The 23,077-nt window shown below is 42.6% G+C and overlaps 2 protein-coding genes and 1 long non-coding RNA gene across 4 annotated transcripts in view; 2 read left to right on the forward strand and 1 right to left on the reverse strand.

Moving 5' to 3' along the window:
- Nucleotides 1–1,390, forward strand: part of LOC130263817 (uncharacterized) — a 12,510-nt gene extending 11,120 nt beyond the window's left edge. The window contains exon 5 of the long non-coding RNA XR_008842394.1: nt 195–1,390. This is a non-coding gene — a long non-coding RNA (uncharacterized LOC130263817). The remainder of the gene's footprint in view (nt 1–194) is intronic.
- The window catches only part of CAPZA1 (capping actin protein of muscle Z-line subunit alpha 1), an 11,200-nt gene extending 9,212 nt beyond the window's left edge, over nt 1–1,988 (reverse strand). Inside the window, exon 1 of the mRNA XM_056511636.1 lies at nt 1,398–1,988. Within this exon, the coding sequence (XP_056367611.1) occupies nt 1,398–1,514 (117 nt within the window). The 5' untranslated portion in view covers nt 1,515–1,988. The remainder of the gene's footprint in view (nt 1–1,397) is intronic.
- ST7L (suppression of tumorigenicity 7 like) lies at nt 1,984–23,077 on the forward strand. Of its 2 annotated transcripts, XM_056511634.1 has the most exons (16): nt 1,984–2,209; nt 3,107–3,189; nt 4,109–4,268; nt 4,765–4,819; nt 5,359–5,474; nt 7,291–7,369; nt 8,168–8,322; nt 8,447–8,544; nt 8,933–9,047; nt 10,783–10,855; nt 11,564–11,666; nt 14,768–14,918; nt 15,060–15,152; nt 17,741–17,880; nt 22,298–22,365; nt 22,581–22,610. In XM_056511634.1, the coding sequence occupies exons 1-15, from the start codon at nt 2,014–2,016 to the stop codon at nt 22,349–22,351; spliced, it is 1,671 nt and encodes a 556-aa protein (XP_056367609.1). In that variant the 5' UTR covers nt 1,984–2,013; the 3' UTR covers nt 22,352–22,365; nt 22,581–22,610. The 2 variants fall into 2 exon arrangements, with proteins under 2 accessions (XP_056367609.1, XP_056367610.1); XM_056511635.1 differs by lacking the exon at nt 22,298–22,365 and having other exon boundaries at nt 22,581–23,077.

Consider the following 23,077-nt stretch of genomic DNA (forward strand, 5'->3'; position numbering starts at 1 on the left):
ATACACCCATAGAGAATAAAGGAGTGAAGCTTGGAGGATGGAATAAATTAATTTCATTGCTCAACTGATGTTTTTGGGTTTTTTGCTTTAAAGTACTGGTAAGCTCAGATTTTAAAATTTAACATACATAACGTTTTAGACTCATCTGAATAGTCACATACTACAGTAAATCTTTGTGTATGTTTCTCTTTCAGATCCTCCCTTAAGTTTATCCTTCTCTGCCTGTGTGAGGCATGGAGTTAGTTGAAATGGAGTGTTCTAAAGGCCATATCAATTTTCCTCTGGAAGACTTATTTCAAACATCACCTAAAATACCGACTAATGGTTGAATTGCATCTCTAAAGCTCTGCTTGTTTCATAAATGATGTCACTGAAATTAAGCTGAAATTGCAGTTTAAGCAAAAAATGAAAGCAACCCCTGGACCTGTGGGATCCTTGAAGATCCATGAGCCTGAACAACTCCTCCAGAACGTTAAGAAACAAAGCAAGCACTAAATGTAACACTTTTTAGAGGTAAGGAAGAGTAACAGTGTATTTTTAAACTACTGTGTATAGACAGCAGCGCTTAACCTGGCAGAGAACTTGCAGCCTGTAACTTTCCCACATTCCTACACAAGAGGAACAAATTGCTCATTTCCCCCTTTCCTAAAATAATTATGGCTCTATTTGCTCCTACTTAGTCCTTTCCATCCAGTATAATTTGTAGGATCTACATCGAAGCTCCTGTCAGCAGCTGGGGTGAGCAGCAAACGACACGCTCAGAGCGTTTGGGAAGTGAAGAGGTTGCAAAGCACCTTCTAGACACGCTGGTTACTTTGCTGATTTGGGAAAAACAGCGCTGAAAATACATTTTCGCAAAATCATTTTGGTTGGGAAAGACCTTCAAGACCACCAAGTGATGACTGATCACCACCTGTGACTGACTCCCACCTTGTCTACAACACCAGAGCACGTCCAGCCCTTCCTTGACCATGCCCGGGGATGGGGACTCCACCAATGCAATGTCTAATCGCCCTTTCTGTTAAGAAACTCCTCCTGACGTCCAACCTAAACCTCCCCTGGTTTAGGTTGAGGCCATGTCCACTTTCATGCACAATGACCGGCCGAGACGCCTCAGCTGCACTGAGGCAACGAGGAAATCGGAAGGCAACGAGGAAATCGGAAGGCAACGAGGAAATCGGAAGGCAAAATGCTGCTCTGTTGAGGAACATGCCTAAGGAAATGCTGCTCTGCTCCTTCAGCCGGGCGGCGGCGGCCCGGTGGTTTCGGGGACCCGCCCGCCCTGAGGCACTCGCAGACCAGCACCAGGCGAGCTCGCCCGCACCTCCCCACCCACTGCCTGTCCGGGGGCAGCGGCACCGGCCCTCAGCGGAGGGGCGCCCACCCCGTTCCTTTACCTTCTCCTCATCCGACACCCGCTCCTCCAGGTCCGCCATCTTGGCAGCTGTGTGCCCGGCCCGCGCAGTGCATGCCGGGAGCTCCGGGCGGTGTCCCCAGAGCGCTGGCGGCGCCATCTTAACTGCGGGCAGACATCACGCGGCCGCCATCATAGGAACGGGCGCGTTCTCGCGGGACCGGCTGACAGAGCCGCCACCACCCGGAGCCGTCGGGGCTCCCAGTCATTGTGTGGGATATGCCCGGACGGAGCAGCGGTGATGGACTCGACGAGCAGGCTGCCCACGCTGGAGGAGCCCCGTCTGTTTCTGCGTGCCGCGTAGGCTGAGACGGCCGGGAGCTGCAGACCGGAAGCGCGGCCTTCGCCATCTTAGCTGCGGGCAGATGCCATGCTGCCACCATCATAGGAACGGGCACGGTTTTCGCTACCGGGAACACGGCGGTGGCGAACCTGCCGCGTCCCGCAGCCTCCGGGGATCCCGGCTGTGGTGCGGTGGGCGATCGGTCCGCGTTCGCCCTGGAGCAGCGGCGATGGGGTGTGTGAGCGGGCAGCCTGCGCTGGCGGAGCCCCGCCCTGTGCTTGTCCCGCCCCTGTCCCGGCGTACCCCGCCGGCGGTGATGGCGGAGGGCAGCGGCAGCGGTGGTGGGAGCGGCAGCGGCCGGGGGCTACCCGCTGCGTTCCGCCGCTGGGAGCAGCTGCGGCGTCGGGCCGCGGCGCCCTGGGCCCGCGGGCTCCTGGCCGTGGCTGCCGGGCTCGGGCTCGTGTACGCGGTGCTGCGGGTGCCGGTGCGGCTCCGGGACGGCCTGGCGGCCGGTGAGGGCGGATGGCGCCGGGGGAGGCGGCCCCTGCCTGTGGAGCAGGCCCGGGCGGCCGCAGCGTGCTGGGCTGTGTCGGGAGATGTGTCCAGCGGGAGCGGGGCGGGGATCGCCCCGCCGTGCCGGGTGCTCCGTTCCGCAGGAACGCTGCGAGGCTGGAGCGTGTCCAGAGGGGAAACGGCTGGTGAAGGGCTGGGGTACCGGGAGGGCTAAGGGAGCTGGGGCTGTTTGTGCGTCGTCCCTTCACTCTGTGACACTCTGAGCTGTCACCTAACCCCAGGGTTAGGGACACAGCTGGGGACTGGCACTGCCCCGTGCTTCCCCCTGGGGCTCCGTCAGTCTGTCCTGCCCACCCCTGTCCCTGTCCCCTCTGTGCTCTGTCAGTCTGTCCTCTGGAGCCCTGTCCTGGTCCCCACCGTCCCTGTCCAGCCTGCCCTGGGGGCAGGTGATGAGGCTGATGTGCAGTTTGAGTCCAAACCATGGGCAGAGCTCCAGTAGATAACTGCATTCCCTGCATTGTGCTCTCCATAGCAGGAGGGAGAATTCTGTGGAAAATCTGTCTTAGCACTGAATAGAAATTTGCATCAAAACAGGATGATTTTGTCTTAAAGGGAAATAATACATTACATTGGCTTGTCGTGTCCTCTAGCCAGTGTATGGGTGAAACCATAAGATGCTTTGTCTAGAAATGTACAGTGGTTTTTTGTTTGTTTTGGTTGGATATAAAATTTGACTGTCATAGGTAGATACAAACAAACTAACAGTGTAGCATTATAAAGCTGCTCGGGCTATAGTGTACTGCATATTTGCATGCTATTTGGCATTCTTTAATAGACAAGCTATTTTTGTTTTTCAGTTCTACTTATTAAGTCTTTGGTTTTGTTTCTCTTAACAGTGACTGTGTTCTTAAGCACTTTGACTCCAAAATTCTACTTTGCCCTTACAGTAACTTCATCTTTTATATCTGGATTGATATTTGTAAGTAGTCCACTTCTTTTTTTTTTTATTTTTAAACAGCTTTACTCCTCAGATGACTTTGAGGGGTAAAGGGAATGAATATCTGACTCTAGAGGGTGCCTTTGTGCTGAGGAGGAGTTTCTCGGATGTGTCTTTGCAATTCTTTTGCTGTGTTGTATGTTGGGGCTGTATGAATAAGAAAATAACATGTACAGAACGCCAGAATGGTGTACTGCCCTGACTCAGCTCCAGCTGCTCCCTTGGGTCAGAGAGAAGGGACCAGGACCTGATCCAGGCACAGGATCCCAGGTGGTCCAGGGCTGACAGTTTGGTGTAGCCCTTGAGGGTGTCATGTGCAGGTATTTTTAATGGCTTCAAAAAGAGATGGTAATATTTTTGGCCCAAAATTTCTGCTAAGTGTTTGTCACTGCTGTTAACTCTTTGTTAGCCTCTCTCTTTCTGATTAGCAGAACATCTCAGTTTAATGGGCAGTTTTATCCTTTATTGTTTTAGATTATTTTTGTGAAATGAAAAAACTACACCTGTGTTGAATACTACAAATTTGGTACTACAGGTAGGGCTACAGCTTGAATTATCCTCTCCAGAAAAAGAGGATATAATGTTTTTTTGCCTCTGTTCCCAGTTCCTCTATACAGGGACTTCTGAAAGAGTTTATGAGTTACCCTAATGACCTGGGCAGGGAGGAGCATAACATTTGACTCAAATTTTGCTGGTTTTTTCCAGTCTCTTTCATGTTCTGTGAGTGATCCTGCATGACAGGACAGGCCAAACCAGGTCATTAGTGTTACTCTGTGTGGAGATAAGTCCCATCCCTGATGATTTGCAAGAGGATATATTCACTGTGATCACTCTTCATCCCTCGTGGTTTCTGGGAGGTGTCACCTAAGGCAATTTCTGGTGCTTTTTTCTCCGGTGACAGGTGTTTGAGTGGTGGCACTTCCGAAAATACGGCACATCTTTCATTGAGCAGGTTTCTGTCAGCCACCTGCGGCCCCTCATCGGGGGTGCAGAGAGCAGCCCCCCAGCCCCAGCGGCTTTCTCGGCGGGGGACAGTGAGAGCAGCAGGCAGAACATGCCAGGTGATTCTTGATGGGTCCCAGAGCTTCCCTTGAGCTTCCAGGTGCCTTCTAGTGGGCTTTGGCTCTGCATTAGTGCTTCTGACAAATGGACAAAGCCTACATCTCTCAGTGTTTTGCTAGCAGTAGTGAAAATAAACTAAATAATGATATTTTTTTACTCTAAACCATTCATTGTTAAAAATATTATTTAGCTAATGTTAAACTTTTAGCTAAAACTATTTCAGTAATATTAGTTATTTACTGTTCTAAATACGTGCAAGGTAAATATTGCAGGAGTGAACATGCATTGCTTAATTTTCCCACCCTGTGCTTTTGTACCCCAGAAATCTTGGGGAGCAAAAATATGGAATAGCAGAAGTTTATGAAGATGATAGTTGCATAATAATAAAAGCAGCTTTTGAAAGCGTAGCTGGTTTTGCATTACTGCATTTTAACTTCAAGTAATACTTCCTGTGCTTTTAATTTAAAAAGTGCTTATTTTTTTTTAATTCCTCAGAGTGCAAAGTGTGGCGAAATCCTCTCAATCTTTTCAGAGGGGCAGAGTATAGCAGGTATTAATTATCTTGCTTTCCACTGCGTATTTTTAAATTGAATCGGGGCATGCACATGACTTCTTCACAGAGCTTGCACTGGTAATGTCAGGAGACAGCTACAGAGCTGTAAGATTATAGGGGTGATTGATACCAATCCTGTGTTCAAAAGGCACCAAGCCAACCTTTGGCAGTTTCAATGTTAAGAACAAAAGTATTACTGTAGCATCAGGACTTTTTGAGAGTAAAGCAGGAAAAAAACTTTATTCAGAGATTGAGACAGTGATTCTCAATCTAAATTCTCTTTTATTAAACTATATTGTAAGTCTCCTGGTGTTACTTCATGGGAAAACTGCTTTCTAGGAAGCCAGTTCCCAAGCAGTTCAGAACTTTACAGGTTATTGAACAGTAGTACTTGAAACTTCGTGTTGGTAGCTTTAGTATTTTATTACTGTAGTGTTTTATTACAGATTTTCTGCACTAGGCACATCAGATATCCCCTTGGTATCAGCATTGCTGATTTCTAGGAATGCCTCTTAGTGAAATTTCTGCTGTTTCAGGTACATGTGGGTGACTGGGAAGGAGCCTCTTACTTACTATGACATGAATTTGTCTGCTCAAGATCATCAGACGTTTTTCACGTGTGACACGGATGCACTTCGTCCTTCAGACACAGGTACTGCTGTGTGTGTCAGGTGTGTGCTTTTAGTGAACTTCAAAGCAGTGCAGGTTATGGTGTCAAACACTGTGAAACTGGCCTTTCTTAGCTGCTGAAGAGGTTTAATAGATGTAGGGCATCATAGAGTGGTTTAGGCTGGACGAAACCAGTTCCATCCCTACCATGGGCAAGGACTCCTTCCACTGTCCCAAGGCTGCGCCCTCCAACCTGGCCTTGAAATTTAGTGTCTAGTGAAATTTAGTGGAAACATGTTGGTTTATGTTGTGCATTCTCTACAACTTTAGTGCTGTCAGGGTCCTGACATTTTTTAAGATCTCACACATTTCAAATAATTAACACAATACTGAAAACCTGGATTATGTTCTCAACAGCCAAAATGTGGTCTCATTGAAACCTTAGTAATGAGTAGTGCAGTCTCCAGATTTTTTTCTTTGTGTTCCACATGTTTAGTGCAGAAAATGTTCTTTACCTGGTTATTGTCAGTGTGGGTGTGAATTATTGTCAATTTGTCACATTCCAGAGGTGTTCCTTGTCAGCTGGCTGTGACATGTTTGATATGAAAGATGTGTTTTTATTTCACAGAATGGAGTGAATTGTCTCGCTTGCTGAGCCAAGACTAATATTTTGTTTCCGAAAGAAAACTCAAATATTTTTCCACGTTATTCTTGTTGGACAGCAGGAGGTTTTGTTCCAAAAGAAACATGTATAGATTCTTCAGTTTTCTTATCATCCTTGAGATAGGCCAGATATAGAACTCCATGCATGTAAGGTTTTGGAGTTCTTTCAGGACTGGTTTTTGGTGTGAAAGTTAATAACCCTGCACAGAAAATGGGAGCTCTCAGAGTGTTGTTTTTCTAGAAGTTGTTTTTCACTTCTACCAAATGGAAGCATGGTGGGGAGGGTTTTAATATCATTGCATTGACATAATTTTGAATTCAAGTTGTAGTTCAAAGAACAGTTCTGATTAGATTTCACCCTTTTTACTTGTTAGAAGGCTTTCTAATATGCTGATAAATGTACATCTTGAATTGGCTTTGCCATGTGATGCCACTCAAGTGTGCTTTTTAAATTTAAAAATAAATTGTTAACCTTTTATGATCTGACAGTTGTCTAAAAGTAATACTGGAACAGAATCCCAGGATGGTTTGGGTAGGAAGGAACTTGCAGCTCATCCAGATCCACTGCTGCCATGGCAGGGACACCTCCCACTGTCCCAGGCTGCTCCCAGCCCCACTGTCCAATCTGGCCTTGGGAACTGCCAGGGATCCAGGGGCAGCCACAGCTGCAACTTAATATTTAAATACAAAACCCTACCTGTGCAAGACACCACTTACTCCATCACTGTTTTCTTTGAAGTTCTGTTTGAAAGCTGATATTGAAGTTCTGTGCAGGTCTATGCAAGAACCTGTGTTTAACAATTGCTCCTGCCAAGCTTTCAACAAATCTTGGGAAATGTTTCCAAAAATCTGTAGCAATTCAGAAATTGTACATCTGCCTAGTTGTGTAAGCTGTGTCTGTGCTCTGTGTGGGAGTTCTCAAGTGGTCACTGAGGAATCTTCCTGCTAGTGTTGCTTTCTTAAACTAAATTTGGGGTGTAATGAGCTGTTGCAAGAATTTGATGCTTGTGGTAGGAAGAGACTGAAATTGAAACACTTATTTGTTCTTCCTTATAACAATTGTACAGTGAACGGGAGTTTTCAGACTGGGAGGGAGTGTTAATTAGAGCTGGCTGCAGGCAGGTTGTCTGCAGTGGCTCCCAGGTGTGTCCCAGGTGTCCTGGTCCCTCAGCAGCCTTTCCCTGCTTTCCCTGCAGTCATGCAGAAAGCCTGGCGGGAGAGGAACCCGCAGGCCCGGATTAAAGCAGCGCACCAGGCTCTGGAGTTGAACAATGAGTAAGTTTATACCTTCACTTGCTGAATTTCCAGTGTGAGGGTTAAGTGGAAAGATACTGAGCACACTATCAGTTTCTTCATCTAGTAATTCACTTTTAGCAAAGTTCTGAATGCTTAAAGGGGACTCTTTGGACTGGGAGTTGCACATGGGGCTGTAAATTGCCCTGAAGTATTGAACTGGCCAACTAAAAGCATCTTTTGTGCTGCTTTTTGTCTTAAATCTTGTATTACTGGCAATAACAAATGAGAAATCTTTTTCAGTTATGGAATGGTCTTAATTGAATATGAGAGCATGTATTTCAGAGGTGGCATTGTGGTAGAACTGTATTTGGAATTCACAGAAGCCACTCATGTAAAGGATTAAAAATTACTCTGTAGCATAAACCAAAGAATTTTACCCACAACTCTGATCCACTTTATTACGTTGTCTTGTTATTTTTGTGTAAGATGTTTTAAAACCTCCTGGTTTTGAAAAAACAAACCAAAGAAAAACCTTTCCAGACAATTACCATTTTTACAGTTTCAAGAAAAATAATTTAACTTGCTTTAACAATTTTTTCCTTTGCTTTTTCTCCAAATGGGAGGTGTGTGTGTGTGTTTTTCTGTAAAATGGAAAAGGTTTCTTTCTTTCCTGTCACTCCCCCCTTGAACTCAAGTCAGTATTTTGGAATTTTAATATTGTAAATGTTTACGTCTTAAACATAAGTGAATCTTGCCCATTTCTAATACTTCTAACACATACTAAAAATAATAAACTTTATCCCTCAAAATAACTAGCAAGTTTTTCTCGTTTTTCAGTTGTGCTACTGCATATGTCCTCCTGGCTGAAGAAGAAGCAACAACTATTGTGGATGCTGAGAAATATTTCAAGCAGGCTCTGAAAGCAGGAGAAATGATTTATAGAAAATCTCAGAACTGCCATTCCCAGAGCCCCCAGCATGAAGCACAGCTGAGTAAGGACTTGGAGTCACATGAACTCCTGGGTTTGTGTGAGCAGAAATGTAAAACTGAAGTTATAATTAGGAGAGGTAAGGATTGAAAGCGATAGACTAATATTTTTTTTCTCTTTGTAATCAGGAAGAGACACCAATGTATTGGTATATGTGAAAAGGAGATTAGCTATGTGTGCCAGGAAACTTGGAAGAATACGAGAAGCAGTAAAAATGATGAGAGATGTAAGTAAAAGTAAAAAAACTGAGTTAACCATTGTTTTCAGTCACATTGTCCTTACTAATGGTTTTAAGTTAATTTCTAGGCATCATAATGAATCTAATTGAATTATTTTCCCATTAGATTTTCACATCATGGTTGGATAGGGTTTTAAGTAACTTGGTCTAGTAGGAGGTGTCCAGGAGGTTAGAGTGAGATGTGCTTTGCTTTCAACCCAGATCATTCTGTGATTTTATGGAATGCAGTCCTGTTCATACTGCTTCCTCGCCAGTTTCTAACACTCTGAGACAACAGAAACAAAAAATCCTGGATTATTGTACTGATTTCTATTAAGTATTTCAGTGGTTCAACTGCAATTCTATATGTAATTTATTTCTCTTTACTGATTTGCAGTTGATGAAAGAGTTTCCACTTCTCAGTATGCTGAACATCCATGAGAACCTCCTGGAGGCCCTTCTGGAGTTACAGGCTTATGCAGATGTCCAGGCAGTTTTAGCCAAGTATGATGGTAAGTGATGCCTGCTGGAAAATGTGGATGGTTTGGAGTAAGAGTATGAGTAGGGTGGGCAGGGGATGTCTATCCACAGGCAGGAGTCTGCCCATGGCCTCAGCAAGGTGAGCAGATTCCCTTCATCAGAAACAAATAGGTGCTTGTGGAGTGCAGGTAAAGTTCTCCTTTTGACTGAGGTCAAATTTAGGCAAACTAAATGGCATATGAATTACTTCCTATGTTTTTAAGCTACTTCTCATCTGTAAAGAAATCCTTGCTTCAATTCAAGAATTATTTTAATTAATCTCTTCTACATCTCTGCATATGCCTAAATTCATCAGGCTTTTTCAGCCAGCACACAGCCCTGTAAGTAATGGATGTAAATGACCAAAAAGGTCATTTTGCTTTTTGTCATCTTCCAGGCTTGGTCTTGTGCTTCTGCAATACCGAGGTTGTTTGTCAGAGATCAGCAGTGTCCAAACATGCTGCTGTCCCACATCAGTGGTGTGCATCAAATGGTGCAGTTTGCTTTCACTTTCCATCTCAATTAGTAGGTTTCAGATATTGTGTAAGTCTAAATAAAGGCTAATAAAACACATTCTTATTTTATAATGCCTCAGTTTTGCCATGTAGATAGTGCCCACTCCATGAGTGTACCAAGGGCTGCTGCCAAAGCAGGGCCTTAGGTCACCTTTGGAATGCAGGGACGTAGCAGGATTTTATGACAGTTGTTCTCAGAAGTTGTTGAGTTCTCCCTTTTGTCAGTTCTTCATTGCCTTAGGGAATCAGAGATGTGATATTTTTGCCCAAATCCTGTGCCACTTGTACATGGCCAGCCTAGCATCCAGCTCCTGTTCCTTGATTCTCTTCTGTGTGGATTCTTTTTAATTATGAGAACCATTTGCACTTTGCCCAGTGCTTCTCTCTGTTAACACCAGGCATTGTGACACTTTCTTAAGAAAGCATTTGCTGATTTTTTTCTGAGCATCTGGAAAAATGAGTATGAGCTTCAGACTGCCTGCAGCACCCCTGTGTTTTGCTCAACACAACAGCCAAACTTGCAGTAAGTGATGGACAGGCCAGGATGGGATTTACAAAAACAGCAAGAGCCATCTGACTATACACAACGTGGTACTTGGGAATTAGACTCCAGACTTTGTCTGCTTTTAAAGTAAACTTGCACTGTGGAGTGCTAACCTTCTCATCTGTAATTGTCAGCTCAAACTTGGCTTCAGATATTCTACAAAGCTACAGCTAATAGAATTTTCCCCTGTGGAACTGCAGAAGAACGGAAATTACGTTTTTGTTAAAATTCATCTTCCTGTCTGTAATGTAATTTTTTGTGGTCAGCTTCTGGTCAGTCTCAATATTGTATAAAACTGTATTAATGCACAGTTGCAAAATTAAGTAAAGATTAGAGGATTACTTTAAAATTGTGGTTTAATACAGGAAATCCATTCTGTTCTTAAGTGTATTTATATGTGCATTTCTCTTTGGCTTCATTTTCTGTGTGTTGGTGCATTTAGAAACAAAAAATAACTCTACCACCTAAATTCAACTTGGAGTTTTCAATCTGAGACTGACTGGTGGCTGTGCAAAGAAATTCAGAGTTTCTAATCACAGCTGAAATGTTCCAGATGTTAAATTCATTGTCTCCCATACCCTAGGAAAAATCTTTAACTCAAAGGATGTGGGTTTAAAATGTCTGTATTGCCACAGAATCTTACAGCTTAATTATTTTATTTTATCACAGATATCAGTCTTCCCAAGTCAGCAGCAATATGTTACACAGCAGCTCTGCTAAAAGCCAGAGCTGTTTCAGAAAGGTAAGCAAGGACATGTGTGAAGACAATGGTTTGTTGCTAATCTTGGGTTTTGATATAAAATATGAAGGAAAAAGATCTAAATATTTTGCATTTTAAAATTACTTCTAATCTGTAAAGAAATCTTTGCTTTGATTAGAGGATTATTTTAATTTTTTAGTCTTTTTTACATCCCTAAATACATAGCAGTAACATTTCTGAGAGCAAGTTGAGTGTATTTATACATGCACATGTATTTGTGTGTGTAATAAAACACAATTTAAAACTACTCTTAAACATCCATGAAGTTAGTACAGGTGAGGATGTTTTCTGTAAGCCCATGTATTGGCCAAATGCTTTTGTATAAATTCTGTTTTCAGTGTTTTGCTTTTTGGGGTTTGTTTTTGGAGTGGGTGCAGGGTGTCTGTGGTGGTTGATGCTGACATTTCACTGTGGGCTGAGCCCAGCTCCAGCTCATGCAGGTGATGCTGCAACAGGGGGTGAAAGTCAGGGCACTCACCTGACACAACTGACAGGAATTTTTGTGTCCTATGGGCATGGGTAACAGTCAAGGTACCTGACTTACCATGAACATTCTTCTCTTAGAAGAGTTTGATTATCTTTCTTGATAAATTAGCCAGTTTTAATGAACTCCAAGCTTGTAGTGCAAAAAACCACCTGGTTAGCATTTATTATTTATTACTTCTGTTCAAGGTGGGTTTTTCTCCTCAGGTTCTCCCCAGAAACTGCCTCCAAAAGAGGGCTTAGTACAGCAGAAATTAATGCTGTGGAAGCAATTCACAGAGCTGTGGAATTTAACCCTCATGTTCCAAAGGTAAGAGTATTTAATTTCCTATTGGACCACTTGTATTGTGGATCAATGTATTCTGAAAAAGACCATATTATAATATAATTTTATTATTGGAGCCTTTCCAGCCCCATGTTTTCTTGAACTTATGGTTATAACTCCAGCCATGGAATTGGTAAAAACATTGTATTTATATCATAAATGTTCTGTGGCCAGATTTTTTTTTTAATAATAGCTGCTGTTCAAACAGGGTTTTTTTTGCACAAAAATTTAAACTTGGAATTGCCTAACTCATTGGAAAATCCAGTAATGTATTACTGAAGGCCCTTTACTCTCAATAAGGATGGACATTAATAAATATAAATGTAGATATTTAAAGTAATAAAGTAATCACAGAATGGTTTGTGTTGGAAGGGACCTTAAAGATATCTCATTCCAGCACCCTGCTTCCAAGTTCCTGAAGCCAGATTAAGTTCCCCAAACAATGATCACTCTAGTATTCCAAACCCCTTTATTCTGCTGGGCTTTCAACCATGGCTCCATGGTTATTGGAAGATCTGCAAGCACTTATTTTCTGCATCCACGTGTAAACAAGATAAGGAGTCCATCAGCACAGGCTGTAATTTAATATCTGGCATCAAAACCCAGATTCCACAGAGTGTTGGGTGAAAATGAAATCCTGCACGGCTTTTTGCTGTCCTGGTGGTGCTCTCAGTGTGCAGGCTGGAGCAGGAGTTGGCTCAGTGCAGCCTCTAATCCTCTGCAGATGATGCTGGAGCCCCAGTGGCTGCTGCTGGGGAGGCTGGGATGACCCTGTCTGCCTGTCCAGTCCGATAGAATGTGCACTGGGGAAGCTAATTGCTGGGAGAAATTGCTGCCTGCTTGCATGACTGATCAAGAGCCTAGCAAGTTCATTTCAGACAGTCTCAGACAGATTTTTCTTTAGCCTCTGCCTTTAGGGGCAGAAGATTATAATGCATTGTCATTATCTAAAAGTTCTTTTGTTTTGGGTATCCTCCAGTTGTTTCTGGAGCCTCATATACCTTTTTAAAGAAGTCAGAGATCGTTTCAAACAGGCTGTTGTTAAAATGTGGTTTGTAGTTCTGCAGACAAATGCAGAAACTGTTCCCAGCTTTTAGTAACTTGCTTTTCTCTTCTAATTGTACATCTGTCCATTCTTCATGGGTTTTTAATACAATATTGCCTTGATGCACACCACTTGGTTAGAAGACAGCAGAATTTACTGGTGCAGGCTGTTTGGAGCCCTGAAATGTCTATGGTCAAAGCAAACAAGTGAAAATAAGGGCAGAGAAGTGAAGCAGCTTGCCCTGTGAATCACAGAGGGGGAAGAAAATCTGATCTTTGAATTTCCACTCTGTTCTGTTCTTCTGTTTTAGTCCCATAGACTAAAAGAGATTATGTAAAGCAGGAAGTCCCTCTGTTGGCACATCTGATGAAAGTGATTGTCTTTGTATGTAGCATTTTAAATAAGGAAAATAAAATAAGGTTTGTTACTCTTTGTTCTGCTTTTACAAGGCTGTGATTTGTTTGGAAAGTTAGAACCAACTAGAAAAGTGGTCCTCTTAAGCCATTTCAAGTTAGAAATCTGTAACTACATTTTGGTACTTTATGAAACAATCTTTTGCAGTCATGTTCTGAGTATCTTAGAGATTTTTATTGTGTATAAAGACTTCCAAACCTGTTCAGTACTGAGATACCTTCAGTACTGACAGCTTGCCTGTTTTATGCTTAAACATGAATGTGAAAATCTGCCAGACAGGAATTTTTCTGTTTATGTGGTAACATGGGCTCAGAGAGAGGCAAAGCCTGGAGCTGAGCATTGATGTGTTGTGGCAATACTTGCAGTGGGGCTTTGCCACCACTGCTGGGTTTATATTCCCAGTGAGCATAATGGAAGAGTGGGCACTGTGGAGAGCATGAGGAGTCAGGTCAGGGGTCAGATATTTGAGACCATTTTCCCACAGCAGTGCTGTGTGAATGATCCTTTACTGTGTTAAAAAAAAAAAAAAAAATTGAAGAGGATTAGAGGGGATTAGCAAGAATATTACCCTGCAGAGTGCAGGCCCAAGGCACTGAGAGAAGAACCTAGCCAGGCAGCAAATGTGCTTTATTTGGCTGGGGCACAACCCCATCTACATTCCTTGAAGAGTCTGAATGGGAAAAGTTAAGTCCTCAAACTGGATTAGTAAATAATCTCATAGTTTGTGGCATCTACTGAAATAAATCGGTGAGTTAGCTGCATTCTTCCACTTGGGGGACACTGGGAGGAATTGCCAGCTATGGTGATCAAAGGCATAGATTAGCTTTGGCTGTTATTGAATGAGACACTGCATGGTAGGAGAGGACAGCTCTCAGCTAAGTAGTAGAGTTGAAACTGTCATTTAATTCTCCTAAAAAGTAGTCATCTGTTTGAAAAAGTTCAAATGAATACCTGACTTTTTAAATGTTCCATGCCATGTAAAAAAATGGCATGTTGCAAAGGAATAGGAAATGATTAATCCTTGTGTTCTTTGACCCCTCTGAGCATCTGATTTTCCGCTGATGGAGGGAGAGGGTGGAAATTGAAACAATCTGAAATAAGAAATACTTTGTGGTAGCCCAGTAAGACCACAATAAAAGAAGATTTTCCTGGGTTTGGTTTATTATTCTTTTGGTTAGCACACTGACACTTTCAGATTTGCTGCTCATACTTCAGAGCTAACAAGTCCTCAACTGCCTGCATTGAAACTTTCAGTGATGAAGTAATGAGCAAAAATACTGTTGGTTTGTGGTTTTTATCAGCCTAAATTTGTCCCTCATTTGTGTTGCACCTGCAGCATTATACTGGATGTGTTCCACAAGAATGTATTTTTATTTTGTCTTACTGAAGCTGTATGTTTTTTCTTGATTTTTTTTCGTGTGTGTGTGTGAAAGCCTAACTTAAGAGTCATATCCACAGGAGCATGTTTTGTTCCTCTTCATTCCTCACTTAGTGCAGCCTGGCTGCTGTGTGGTAGAAGCTGGTCCCTTCTGTGCTCAGTTACACCTAAAAGGATCATTTATGTTTCACAGTCAGAGTTTTTGGAACATTCAATGTAACCGGGTGTACTTTCCATTTTTCTTTGCAGTATTTACTAGAGATGAAAAGCCTTGTGCTGCCCCCAGAGCACATTCTGAAGCGAGGGGACAGTGAGGCAGTGGCCTATGCATTTTTCCACCTCCAGCACTGGAAGAGGATAGAAGGGGCTCTAAATCTGCTGCACTGCACATGGGAAGGCAGTAAGTATCTCCTTTTATTTTTTTTTTTCTGTACAGTAGATTAGTCTCTCTGCCTTTACCCCTCAAACATGATTTGTTCTCTTTGTGAGAAGCTGGTGGCCTGATTAGATACAGATCTAATGTCACTCATCCTTTTTGCAGCATTTAGGATGATCCCATACCCATTAGAGAAAGGACATCTTTTCTATCCCTACCCGAGCTGCACAGAGACAGCAGACAGAGAACTGTTGCCAAGTGAGTGGTTTCTAAGCAGTAATGATAATAAAACACAGGCTAAAGACATATTCAGTATGTGGTATTCTGTATTTACCTTACTGTGATTTTTTTAGTTTGAGCTTCCTGTGAAGGGGATTCAGCTATTTGTTGATGTCCCTCCCAACAGATCCTGAAGCACTTGATGTGTGTGTGGTAAATGTCAGCTTGATGCTGTAATAGCCTCAGTCCTTCAGAGAGAGAATCTGTGTGTGGTACATTCAGGCTGAGTCTGGCCAACCTTGAGAACAACAAAGCTGACTGTTTGTTAGAAGTTGCTTTTAAAAGAATTCATGGATTTGACTGCTGTTGTAGCAAGGAATCAGTCCATGGTTCCAGTCCTGCATTGGGTGTCCTGTAAAACCTGTCTGTGATCATACACAGAAACTTTGGTTATTCTGTAGCTCCACAGAGCATATATTGCTTTCTGTCATTAATTCAGTGGTCTGTATTTATCTGCTGGCTGCCTTCTGGAACTTTTTATACATGTATTTCTATGGATTTATACTAATATTTGATACTGAAAAGTAAGTCTTATCCAGCTGCTCTTTGCTTCAAGATTACTTTATGCAATGACGAGCCTACATGTTTTTTCCTTTGGGCAAGACAAATAAACTGTATCATTACTGGCTGTACTTATGATATTTAGGAAAATAGCATTAATTTAGATTGGAATTGAGCTGTTAATTATACATCTTAATTGAATTCCTTTGCGGTTGAACTTCTACATCTTGAAGAAACACAATTCCCCTGGGACTGGAAAGGGCTACTGCAAAAGCACCAGCAGAGACCACAGCTGGGGAAAGGAAAACTGCACAGACGTGTTTCTATTTAAAAGCATGAAGTTATATTTAAAATGTGTAATTTAAATTTGCCCCCAGACTGCTTTAAATTACTCATTTCTCACTTATGCAGGATATTGCACAAGGAATTCCTTGGTTAGCAACTAACCCTAAATTGTAGACTTCCCAGCATAATTAAACACCAACACATGCAGATATTTCAACAGGATCACTCACGCATTCCTGTTATGTTTTAAATATAAAACTACCTATAAATAAAATCATCTTAACACTTTTATTGCAGTACTTCCTCGAGAAATCTTGATGCTTAATTTAAAAAAAAAGTGTCTATTTAAATAATGTTGACCATATCAATGATTCAGGAAACCTGGATTGGTCTGATGAGTAACGCTTTTCAAATGTCTGTGAACTCTGCAGAATTAGCTCTAGTTGTCTTTACCTACTTTGAATTTGGTTTTAATTTCCCAGTGTAGGAAAAGCTACTGCAAAAAAGAATTAGTTCCTATTTTTTAAACAGTTTCCTAAATTATATTGCTTCATGTTTTAGAAATGAGGTGAATTTCTATATAGTATGAATCTCTGGGTACCATTAACATCTCTTGATAGATGTTACACATGGATCTCCAAAAATTCTTCTTAATTGTGCTCCAGAATCATATCACTAAAACAAAAACAAACCCTGAGCATTTTGCTATTAATGAGTTACAGGAGCACAAGGCACTTTAGCTGGGTTTACTCTTCTAATGGTGCCTGAAGGTGCTAGCATTCAGAAGCAGTAACTGGGAGGGTAAAGTGTCTTCTTCCTCCACAGATGTCATTTTAAGGAAGAATACAATTGTATTTTCTCATTTTGAAAAAAAAAAAAGCTCATTTATAATTTCAGGTTTTTGTTAGATTTTTAATAGAGCTTGTCAAGAAGGACAGTCCTTTTATAATTCCTTATGTCTATAGGAACTATTTTTTTCTTCATTTAAAAATCTTTTCAAATCATTGGATAGAAATCAGAGCTGCAGGTATCCAGAGCCAGTAAGTAATTGCAAATTCACCCAGCAGGTCCTCAGGAGTGACCAGTAGTAGTGTTGTGAGTGCTGAAAGCTCCACATGGCACCCCTAGCCTGGCTAATCACCTGCTTTGGATTTTGTTACCAGAGATTGGAAATTGCAAGGAGCTGCTATGTACAGAATTTATAACCCAGTCCTGACTCTGTTTTCTTTGAGGTCTGCTCTGTCAGCTGCTCTGAGCTGATTTACTATAGCCTGCAACCAGAAGTCTTCAAGAAGTACTAAGAAAGATGTATGTACAACATGCTGCTTATTTTGTACATGCTCAGCTCCTTACAGGGTGCAGAAATGTGTTCTCCTTTCCAGGGAGCAGGGTTAGAGCTCCAGAGAGTTCAAAACACCTGAATTGTTTTAGTTGGTTTGGGTAATTTGGACAACTTGTGAACTTCACAGGAGTTGCCTGTTAGAAAAGTAGGTACCAAAAACTGAGCCTGATGAAATGCTTCAAAAATAAAGCCCATGGAAGTGAAAAAGAAGACTGGGAAGATAATATTAATGATGAAAACAAATATGTAAAGACTGTTAATAATGAAAACAAGCATGTGATATAGGGGACAAATTTTTTAAGAAGTTAAAATACTGGAACCTAAGATGTGCTGCAGGAATCTTTCCTTCTGAAAGTCTAGAAATGAGTTACAAGTCCATAAATAATTCAGAAAGCAGTCTGATTATCAAATCTCAACATTGTTCATTTTTCCCTTTCAGCATTTCACGAAGTCTCCGTTTACCCCCAGAAGGAGCTTCCCTTTTTCATCCACTTCACAGCAGGCCTGTGTTCCTTTTCAGCCATGCTGGCTCTGCTCACCCACCAGTTCCCTGAGCTGATGGTTGTTTTTGCAAAAGCAGTAAGTGCTTTCTCTGTCATGGGGCTTGCTGAGGTATCTCTTGGGTTTTTGGGAATTTTGAGACCTTCTGTGCCTGTCTCTCTTCTCCCTCTCTGCCCTGCTCTTTTTAGGGTTTCTTTCCCTTACTTACATATTAGCAACTGCTGTCTGTAGCCTTGGCATCTTCCCCTGGATTCTGGAAGCTGAAGAACAACTGCATAGGCAGCTTCTCAAACTACTCCAAGCAGTAAGTTCCACTTTTATTGAGCTGTGGATCTTGTGCAGCAGAGCAGAGTAGCAAAGAAAAAGCTCTGACTCTTAAGGGAGTCATTTATTCTGGCTTTGCTAGTCAAAATAGAGGGTAAAAGGAATTTGTGTACTGGCAGGTTTAATGCAACAGGTAATGGATAGCCAAGAGGAAAGCCCTTATTTTTCAGGAATACTTTGTTCCTCTAAGTGTTGGCTTTACTGGTGAGCCCAGTTCCATGTCCAGATCACACAGGTCTGGGAGTGGGGCCTCATTTCCACACAGTGCTGTTGATCTTCATGCTGGAAAATGTAGTTGGGCATGCTGGTGACAAATTTCAGTTCTTGCTCATAATTGGCTGGGTTCATAGTTAGCCCCTAGTTACTATCTTCTTGATTAATTCTGTCAGGGCTGCATTAGCAGAGTTGTATGATTTCCAAAGAGATGCAAGGTCAAATGTTATGCTAACAAAGAATTGCTTGGTGAAGTTCCCTCTGCTGGGTTTCTTGAACCAAACAAGAGAAAAGACTATACAATTGAGTTGGCTTTGCAGTTGGGATGTCCAGTGACATGTCCAAGTGTGGGGGGAAAACCTCCCAGGGTTTAGTAATTTGGCAGTGGTTATTTTCTTTAGGAAAAGATGGATAGTGTCTGTTCAGCTGAAAAGAGATGATCAAGAAGAATGCACATTGCCACAGCAGCCCCTCAACTAGCTCAGTGGTAGCAGGCACAAAGGGGCTCTTGACACTCTGTGGTAGTTTGTTATCAGCAAAAGTGGGAATTGTGGCTGAGATCATCAGGCACGAAGGGAATTCTGTATTGCTCCCTTGAGATTGACAGCTGAGAAGTAAATAGCAACTTCCAGTATTCTGCTATTTGAGCTAGAATTAACATTGACTCTCAATCATACTCTAATGATAAAAATTATTCCATATTTTACTTACTAGATGATTGCACTTATGATTCCATTCCTGATGTTTTCAGAGGGATTCAGAAAACTTGAAGAAACGATACTCAACCTCAAAGTAACATTTTTGGTTTTATTGCTCACAACAGGCGTGTTGTGTTGCAGCTAGATGACTTTTTGAGGTCCCTTCCAACCCAAACCATTCTATGATTCTGTGCTTTAGTTAATAGATTGCTTCTGTAGTTTAACTACAGATAATGCTGTTATGGCTGCTGACAAGTTATGCATACTCTCTTGTAGTAACATCTACTTGAATTTTCATACCAAAAATGGAAGATTATCTTCTATTTAATGATACCAGCCTTTCCACTCAAGCATGCTGTAACAAAGCAGTAACTATTTGCTACATTCAGCATTATATCTTCAACTAATTCCTGTGCTTTAAGCTTTTAAAATTACTTTTCCTATGTATTTTGTTAGTTCAAGTATTTTTCATCTTACTGTTCTTTAAATTATTAAATAGAGTAATTTAAGATAATCAAGTTCTAGCTGGTCTATCTGGAGTGCTTTGGCCATAGATAAAAGCAATGCAAAGTGTATTTCCATCTCTTGAGTTTCCAAGAAACCTAGAACACAGTTTTAGGAATGGCAGTTCAAAAGTATTGTATATGGAATTGTTAATCTCCAAGCAGTGACTCCTTAGATTACATTTCAGTTACTTCTTAATCAAATTTTTTTTCCCAGCAGTTGAATCCACAGTGAGCTGAATGCCTCAGAAGGGGTTTAAGGAGTTGAATACCTTTCTGTGGACTTGAAAAGTCTGAGTTTACATATTTTCATTTGTTAGTGCTTGAGTTTGTTTCCTCCATAATAAATCACAGGGTAAACCTTGGCAAATTGCTAAAAGTATTCCAAGTGGCCAAAAATCACAAGGAAGTTTAGTGGTTCCAATGTACACAGTGTGACCCAGCAGCAGCAGCGCTGGCGCCGCCGCGGTTTGGGGGTCCTGGGGGGGCTGCAGGTGCTGGGGCTGCTGCTGGCACAGCCTGGCCATTTCCTGGTGGGTTGGAGCCCAGGGAGCTGCCCGAGGAATTGGGGCTGCTGCTGGCACAGCCTGTCCATTTCCTCGCCAGGGAGCTGGGGCTGCTGAACCCCTGCAGTGTCCAAGGCCAGGCTGGATGTGGCTTGGAACACCTTGAGGCACTGCAAGTGTCCCAGCCTTGAGAGGGTGTAGCAATTAGGTGAGTTTAAGGTCCCTTCCAACCGAAACCATTCCAGGGTTCCATGCAGCATTCCAGGGTTCCAAGCTGTGTGAGTTGTGCTGGTGAGGACAGTGGACAGGTAGTGGCAGAGGATCCTCAGGAGCTGCAGCACCAGTGCAGGTGCTCCCTTGGGCTCGCTGTTTGTTTCATTCAGATATCTGATCTCTTGGAGAACCACACTGTTCTTGATCATCAGAACAGCTCTGTTTCTGAAGTAGCTGCTGCTCAGATTCTTCACAGTAAGTGACAGAAGGGAGGAAGGGATGCAGATGATGATAATCTGAGTAGCTCTCTGAACAAACTAAAAACCACTGCTAGATAAAACAACTTCTATCAGAATTGCAGGCAAAAGGGTCTGATTGCTTTTTCATTCAGTATGAATTCTTATTTTTTAATAATTACATAGATGGAGGACTTGGACATGTATCATCTTGCAGAAGTGAGGTTGCACAATTCCTTCTGTGATACCAAGACACCAAGAAGTCTTCAAGAGCAGAAGTGATGCAGAGTGACAGCAGGACTGTGAACAGATCACTGAAAACACTGAACATACCTTCACAGAATCATGGAATGGTTTGGTGGGAAGGGACCTCCAGGCTCATCCTGTCCCACCCTGCCATGGGCAGGGACCCCCTTCCCCTGTCGCAGGCTGCTCCAAGCCCTATCCAGGCTGGCCTTGGGCACTGCCAAGCATGGGGCAGCCACAGCTTCTCTGTGCAATTCCAAGCAGATCAATCCCATTTTTGACATTGGATCCTTATGTTACTGAATAGACCAGTGTAAATTATTATTAAAGTACTGAAAAAATGGTGCAGCAGTGTTCATGCTGTATCCTCCTGAAAACAGCTTGCTTTTTCAGGGCATTGGACAAAATCCTAAGACAGTCCCTTTTCCAAAGTGGTTTTACACTTTCACAACAAAGAAGGGAGTCATGGGACTTAAATTAAAAATTGGCTAATTTTTATGATTGCAAGATTAGGAGAAAACATTTTTCATTCTGGCTGTTCCCTAGCTCCCTGTTGGAGGATTCTTTGCCATTTTGTCCGTGGCAGCCATCTAGGGGCAGAAAATAGGGCAAAGCAGAGCCATGTCTGGCCAGTCTTGTTTTGTGTGACATTCTGCTTTACTTTAAGAACAAATCCCCCTACCACTTTCCCCAAAGCTCATTAAGTGAGACTGGAGAATTAACTTTTTAGCCAGCTGCTGAACTTCTCATATTTATAAACACTTGAGTCCTTTGCTTATCTAAGAGAAAATGTGTATAGTTTTGAGATGTGCACTTCCCTGCCAATGTGTAATGAGTGGTTCTACACTTGGTAGGGGAAAAAAAGCCTGAAGTTTCCTGTCAGAGCTGAGTGTCGATGCCAAGGGCAAAGGTTCCTTGCCTTGCTAATCTACATCTTAACTCATGCACTTAATGTGAAGGTGCCACACGCAAACAGGCAGGGAAGAAGCCCACTGCAAGGAAAAGCTCCTGCACTGCTGTGAATGTTATGTTTTAAAAGCCTTTTTAATGTAATATTTGAGGTTATGATAGAAGCCAGGACGGCCAAAGTAAAACTTTCAAAGTAAATGAGTCCTGTTGTTGCTAACTCGTGAAATGAGGGTTTGCACAAGGATAACCTGAGTGCCAGCAGAATATCTGGGGGATGGGTTGAGAAGGTGCAGGGGAGTTTGCACAATTTGTTTTAGCCTAATCTTCCTTCTGGAACTGTTTAGATGGCATTCAGAATATGGATCCCGTCTGGAAGCACAGACTGGCCTTGGTGGATGGCTGTTCACTTTGAGTCAGTGACCCGTAAATAATCTATGCCTGAATATTGAAAAAACAAGGTGATCTTTCCAAGGTCCTTTCCAACCTGAGCAGTTCTGTGACTCTGAAATCCCGTGCCCTCCCCTCCCAATGTGCTGAGCCCTGGGGCCCTGTGCTGAGCTGGAGGAGCTGTGGGATGGAGGAGTGCCCTGGTAATGCTGACCCTGTGCTCACCTGTGCTGACCTGTGCTCACCTGTGTTCTGCCCAGGTGCTGCGGCTGCTGTGGCCAGTGAGTGCTCCCAGCGTTCTGGCCTCCAGCTGAAGGGGCTGCACTGGGTGAGTGGGCAAGGCTGCCACTGGAGGGTTTCCTTCTGTGTGTCTGCATGAGTGTCTGATGAAACAGCCAGCCTGTTTCACAGCGTCAGCAGTGAAGGGTTTGGGATTCTGCTGCCCTGAGGGAAAGACACAGGGTGGATTTTGTTCATACCTGAATCTGCAGAAGGAAGTTGGTTTGGAAACCGAGCTGATTTATTGTGTTCTGTTTCTTCCAGTGCTTTGGGATTCTCACCCTTCATCTTCCCTATGGAGCACACTGAGGATTTGCTGCTGTCCAGCCCCTGGCATCAGCTCAATCTGCTGTGACTGGGGTGTATTTTCCATGATAGTTTGATTTTATTGTCATGAGCCTCACTTGGTGGTTGGCTGACCCCCAGCTGTGTGAAGCTGACAGGCTTCCATGTTGATGGTGCTTAACATGTGAATTTCTTCTTTGGCCTTAATCTGTAATCATCTAAGAAAACAGTTCTTGTTGAGCAATGGCTTATTGCTATCTAAATCACTTGGACAACTGGAAGCTCATACTTCCTCTGTAAGAAAGGAGAATACACAAACTGAGCAGGTGTTTGGAGTATTGATGCTTCCTTCTCAGCTGCAGATGCACCAGATACTTGGCTTAGGTTTAATTTTATAAGCCTTTTTCAAAATATTTGTTAACAGCAAAGTATGGTTCTGCTTTCTTTATTAAAATGTTGCTACTTAACACATTGAA

This window comes from Oenanthe melanoleuca, chromosome 26 (genome assembly GCF_029582105.1).
Source record: "Oenanthe melanoleuca isolate GR-GAL-2019-014 chromosome 26, OMel1.0, whole genome shotgun sequence".
Taxonomy (NCBI): domain Eukaryota; kingdom Metazoa; phylum Chordata; class Aves; order Passeriformes; family Muscicapidae; genus Oenanthe; species Oenanthe melanoleuca.